This window comes from Lactuca sativa, chromosome 6 (genome assembly GCF_002870075.4).
Source record: "Lactuca sativa cultivar Salinas chromosome 6, Lsat_Salinas_v11, whole genome shotgun sequence".
In the NCBI taxonomy this organism is placed as follows: domain Eukaryota; kingdom Viridiplantae; phylum Streptophyta; class Magnoliopsida; order Asterales; family Asteraceae; genus Lactuca; species Lactuca sativa.
This window is the reverse complement of record NC_056628.2, coordinates 47030991-47037209: the sequence shown is the minus strand read 5'-3', so window position 1 is coordinate 47037209 and position 6219 is coordinate 47030991. Positions and strand designations below refer to the sequence as shown.

Sequence of the window (6219 nt, the reverse complement as noted above, 5' to 3'; positions counted from 1 at the left end):
ATCACTGTCAGTCTCAAACATACATCTCGCAATGGGGCACCCACCGCCCTTCGGCTCAGAGCATCGGCTACAACATTAGCCTTGCCCGGGTGGTACAGGATCTCACAATCATAATCCTTGACCACGTCCAGCCACATCCTCTGGCGCATATTCAAGTTGGGCTGATCCATCAAATACTTCAAGCTCTTGTGGTCCGTGTATATCGTACACCGAACCCCATAAAGATAATGTCGCCAGATCTTGAGAGCGAACACTACCGCTCCCAGTTCCAAATCATGAGTGGGATATCTCGACTCATGAGGCTTAAGGTGCCTCGATGCATACGCTATCACATGCCCCCTCTGCATAAGCACCGCTCCTAATCCGGATATCGATGCATCACAATATACCACAAAATCCTCCATCCCTTCCGGAAGGGCTAATATTGGGGCCTCGCATAACTTCTGGCGAAGTGTCTCAAATGAATTCTGCTGCTCCGGACCCCATGAAAATGCAACACCTTTCCAGGTCATCTTGGTGAGTGGCACATCGATCTTGGAGAAATCCTTAATAAATCTCCGATAATAGCCAGCCAACCCCAGAAAGATCCTGATCTCGGTGGGTGATCTCGGCACCTCCCATCTCATGACTGCCTCAATCTTGGCCGGATCAACCAATATCCCATTCTGGTTGACGAGGTGTCCCAAGAACTAAACCTCTCGTAACCAGAACTCACACTTGGAGAATTTGGCATACAACCTCTCCGATCTCAGAACCCCAAGGATCTCTCTCAAATGCTCATCATGTTGTTCTCTGGACCTCGAATATACCAAAATATCATCAATGAATACAATCACCGACCGATCCAGCATCGGCCTGCACACCCTGTTCATGAGATCCATGAATGCAGTTGGTGTATTAGTGAGCCCAAAAGGCATCACCACAAACTTGTAATGCCCATAACGAGTTCTGAATGTTGTCTTCTGGATATCTTCATCCCGAACCCTCATCTAATGATAACCTGACCTCAAGTCTATCTTGGAGAACCAAGATGCCCCCTGTAACTGATCGAACAGATCATCGATCCTCGGCAACGGATACCGGTTCTTGACCGTCAACTTGTTCAACTCCCGGTAATCAATGCACATCCGGTGTGAACCATCCTTCTTCTTGACAAAAAGGATCGGTGCTCCCCAAGGTGAGCTACTCGGTCGAATAAACCCCTTCCCCAAAAGCTCCTGAAGCTGCAAGGATAACTCCTGCATCTCTAGCGGCGCGAGGCGATAAGGCGCCTTGGCGATAGGTGCTGCTCCCGGAACCAAATCGATACGGAAATCCACTTGCCTCTCTGGAGGCACGCCCGGAAGTTCCTCGGGAAATACATCCGGAAACTCGCACACTATTGGAACCTCATCAATCGAACATGGCCTCCCCGCAGCCACTCGTGTGTCCATCACATAGGCTACGAATCCACTGCAGCCTTGCTGCAAACTCTGTCTCGCCCTGGCAGCCGAACAAAATGCGAACCCACACTGGGTCCCCTCACCATATACTGTAAGCACTCCCCCACTAGGGTCTCGGATCGTCACCAACTGACGCTCGCAGTCAATAACAGCTCCAAATCGGCTCAACCAATCCATACCCACTATCACACACACACGTCCCCCATCGCAATCGGGACCAGTTCTGTCGGGAACTCCACACCGAAGATCTCAAGTATACACCCTCGAATCACCTCCGAAGCATACACTGCTCGCTCATCGGCTATGGAAACTCGCAGAGGTCGACTCAACGCCTCTCGACGGATACTAATGTGCTGACTAAATGCCAAGGAAACAAATGACTGATTCTCACCCGAGTCAAATAATACCAGAGCAGGTACATGACTCACAAGAAAAGTAACTACGCATATCATCATATAAGCACAATATCAAAAAAAAAAAAAGCTAAAATACAGAATACATACCAGCCACAACATCGGGCGCTGCTCGGACCTCCTCCGCAGTCAACTGAAAAGCTCTCCCACGAGCCTTCGGGGCCTTGGCCTTCACCGATCGAACCTCGGTAACCCTGGCAGCAGGCGCGGATCCCTGCGCTGATCCCTGGTGTAGCTGAGGGCACTCGGCCTTCCGATGGCCAGTCTGGTTGCAATGGAAGCAAACCATAAATCCCTTGGGGCAATCCCTGGCGATATGCCCCTCCTTTCCACAATCCAAGTGCGAGTCATGTGCTTCCGGTAGTATAGGCCTCTACTACCATTCACACCTACTCATACTCGTCCCAAGTATTGTCTCGCAGTCGTCAAAGTCACCATACAAGTATTTCATATAGTTATTTAACACATCGGATAACATAACTAAGGTTTATATTATTTCTTGAAACAATTACATGGATGTTCAAGTTCACCCTACACTAGGCCTCTTATAATAGGCTACACCACATGATTCTACTTATATGGCTACTTCTTATCCCGATCTTAGGACATATAGATCTTCACTCCCGTTCTCTTGCAGTGTCACCTACTTCATCAAGGACCATCTGGAATGCTCTTGCCTTTGGCTTCGACGGTTCATTTTGTCTTGCAGCTTCATTCTTCTTTGGGCAGTTCTTTGAAATATACCCACCATCTCCACATTCGTAACACTTCTTTTTGTTGAATGTACAATCTCCGGAATAGTGACCGGCCCTACGACACTTATAGCAGGTCACTTCTCCATCGCATCTTCCGCAGTGCTTCTTCTGGCACTTCTCACACCACTTGGTTCCACCACTACCTCCATACTTTTGGTCGTCTAGGTTAGACTTCGTGAATCTTCCTTTCTTATCAGATCTTGAGGATACCTCAATCTTCCTCTTCTCTCCCGTTTTATCTTTTCCTAGACCATTTTTTCTTATCTGGGTCTCTGCATTCTTAGCTGCTCCAACAACTGTTTTCAAAGTAGTTACCATTTTGACTGTTGGGCTAAAGTCTGTTGGCAATCCGTTAGCAAATCTATCTATCTTGGAAAGTTCAAATTGACTACCCCGAATCTGTGAGCGTTACATTAGGTGGAGGTGCACTTGAGCTATTAAGAGACTTTGTGGAATATGTTGACGTTGTTCGTGTTCCACTACAACGGTTATTTAGCTGTGACTCATGTTGGGAGTCACCTTTGTTTTCAAGTGGAGGATTCAACAACAGTGAATAGTCAGAGATTCTATTTTCTAGATGTATCAAAAAGATAATTCGAGGTCAGAAGGGTTCGTATGGTTTGGGTTGTAAAGTGAAGTCATATTGAGTATGTTCCGGGATGGTTTTTCCCTTTTGGGAGTCGGATAACTTATTGTATTTTTGGATTTCAGACAGGGTAGTGATGGTTATTCTTCATTGGTTAAAGTTAGTGGGTCAAGGGTTCATGATTAGTCAAGGTATGTGATTCTTACTAAGATTCGGTTTTAATTGAAGTATGGGAAGGCGATCGCCTGAATGAGTTGACTTCTTAGTTCGGATCGGGATTCTGGAAGTATTGACCAAATAACCTAGGGTGTAGTAGGAAGCGATTTCGAGGACGAAATCAAATTTAAGTGGGGGAGAATTGTAACACCCGTGTTCCAGATTAGTTTATCCTTATAGTTATCAGAGACCAAATATAGAGTTTTTGAGAAAAATCTGCGCTAAAACAAGGTGCAAGGATGCCCACAACGTGGTATCGAATAAAAATACACAGATATTTATTGGACTGTCATGATGTGGTCAAGGGTTGCCACGGCATGGTAGTTGTTCTGGCTCAAGCCCATGATTGTTTTAGGGTTCCCTTCGTATTTAAACCCCTCTAAGTCCTTCTGAGGTTTATTACCAGCCTTCATCATCCTTTCAAGTTCAAAAACCTTAACCCTAGCCTCTAATGTGTGTTTTGGTGGTATTTTGAGGAAGAAGGAGACATCTTTGAGCTCGGTTTCGGTGAGCAAATCTCCCCATCTACTTTAAGCACGTTTTTGGACTCTTGTAAGTCCTCAAGATCTAATATTTATGCTTTACATGTCTAGATCTAATTATTTTGTCCCTAAATCTTTATATTCTTGATTATTGGATGGTGAGATCTCATAAAGTTTGCAACTTTATGAATCCCCATGCTATTTAGGGTATGTGGTGCATTGGATCTGAATTATTAGTGAGTTTTGATGCCATGCTTGGATCTTTGGGTCAAAACACCTCATTTTGACCTAATAAGGGTCCAAGACATGCATTGGTGTAACATCCTGTTTTCAAGACGTTTTCATTTCAAAATGGTGAACAAGGTTTGGGTATAAGCAGGGTTAGAATCCTTGATGAAGTCAGTTCTTGGGCTCATTTGGAGGTGGAGGCTATATTGGATGTTTTGGGTCTCGATGCCTTTCTATGTATATGTGGATGGTCGAGATCGTAGCTGCATCGAGTGAGTTATGGAATTCGGAAGAGTTAGGGTTTGGGAGAAAACCCTAGTACGCGGGGCGTACCGAGTGATACGCAAGGCGTACCGAGGAGAAAATGACTACGTGAGTCATAGCTGGGAAGAACATGCAGTGTAGGTGCGAGGATCGAGTCGGGGTGTGCGGCCTCGTACACTGGGCGTACAAGAAAGTACAGGGGGCGTACAAGGGTCAGAAAGAAAAACCCTAATTTTAGCGACGGACACTATATAAATAACATAATGCCTCAAAGATCAGCCTCCCTCTCACCCTTGGATAACTTTCACGAAACCCTAACCCTTCTTGTGTGTTCTTGGAGCTTAGAAGACCATTAGAAGAGTGCTTTGGTGATTTTGAAGAAGGTGCTAACTCTTGAAGATTCATTAAAGAAGCTAGAGCTTTTAGATCCAGAACCTCATCAGCCTTTGTCTCTTATTTAAGGTATAAAGTCTCAAACTTGGTGGTTATTTTCTTAGATCTCTTTTGGGTTGAGTTTATGGACTCTTTTGGTCCCATTGATGAAGTCCCTTGAGTTCATGTTGTTTTTGGAGCTTAGAGTTGCCCCTCTCAGTGTTATTTGGGACCTAGAGTCAAAACGTTGTTATCTTGGAAGTCTTAATGGGTTCATGCAAGAGTTAAGACCATTTTCATGGAAGTAGAATCCCATTTTTGGAGTTTGGTCTTATGTAGGGCATGCAAAGTCACCAAGCCAGTGACTTTATGGGTTAAAACGTGATTTGGGACTAAGATCTGTAGTTTGGACTTATGGCTTAAAGCATTAAGTGATTAATGGAAAAGTGGGTTTAAGAGGGACATACGTTGGGCGTACAAGCCAGTACGCACAACGTATAAGCCATTAAGCGAGTACGCGTAGCGTACCATTGAGTGCGCCCTGTGTACTCTGTCTGAGTGGGTTTTCATATTTGGGATTCGGTTTGGGATGTCTTCTTAGGCCCGGTTGCTGGTGACTAGTTGGGCCATCTGAGAAAGGGTGTTTTGGATTAGAGTTAAGTCGTGGGCTTTACGGTAAGGCCCAAGCAAGGGTTTGGGCCCAATTTGGAAAATTGGGCCATTAGTGGACCTTGTGGACCTTTTGGTCTTGGGCCTTGGTCGGCCCAATGAGTTGGGTCAGTAGTGGGCCTGGTTAGTTAAGCCATATATGGGGGCATAGTATTGGGTGTATCCTTGTATAGTCTTTGATTATAGTGTTGGGTTGTTTTGGCCCAGTTCAGGAGTCAGTGCGCAACAACGACAGTGTAGGGTTTCTCGCATAGCATTTGAGGTGAGTCTTCTCACTATACTTATCTGAGTGGTATTCATTGTGTGACGGGAGGGTCTTATGTGCTGATACCGAGTTATGTGATATCATGCATTTTGTCTTTGTGATTTATGTTGTACATTACTCATGTGCCTTATTGAGTTACTTTGTTGTTGTGAGACCGGAGGGTCTTCACTGAGATATCAGACTGGAGGGTCCGACCCGAGCTGTGAGACTGGAGGGTCTTCACTGAGACACATGACCACAGGGTACTATTGAGATATAATCATGAGAGGCTAATTATTTGTGTGTGGTATTTTGGGGAACTCACTAAGCTTCGTTCTTACCATGTTGTGTGATATGTGTTTCAAGTACTTTTTAGGATCGTGGGAAGGCACCGGCTTAATTGTACACACCAGTTAGAGATCATGATTTTAGGATTCTGGGATTTTATCAAACATTGTTGACTTATCATTTGACAACTTATACATTTAGTGGTTTTCGGGAAAAGTGATATTGAGTTTATGCGATTTTAAAAATGAAAAATTTATTTG

The 6219-nt window shown here is 44.8% G+C and overlaps 1 protein-coding gene across 1 annotated transcript; it reads right to left on the bottom strand.

Annotated features, from left to right (window-relative positions):
• Positions 1-2472: 2472 nt before the first annotated feature.
• Positions 2473-2928, bottom strand: LOC111887474 (uncharacterized). Its single transcript, XM_023883649.1, has one exon. The coding sequence runs from the start codon at positions 2926-2928 to the stop codon at positions 2473-2475; it is 456 nt and encodes a 151-aa protein (XP_023739417.1).
• Between the last annotated feature and the right edge of the window lie 3291 nt (positions 2929-6219).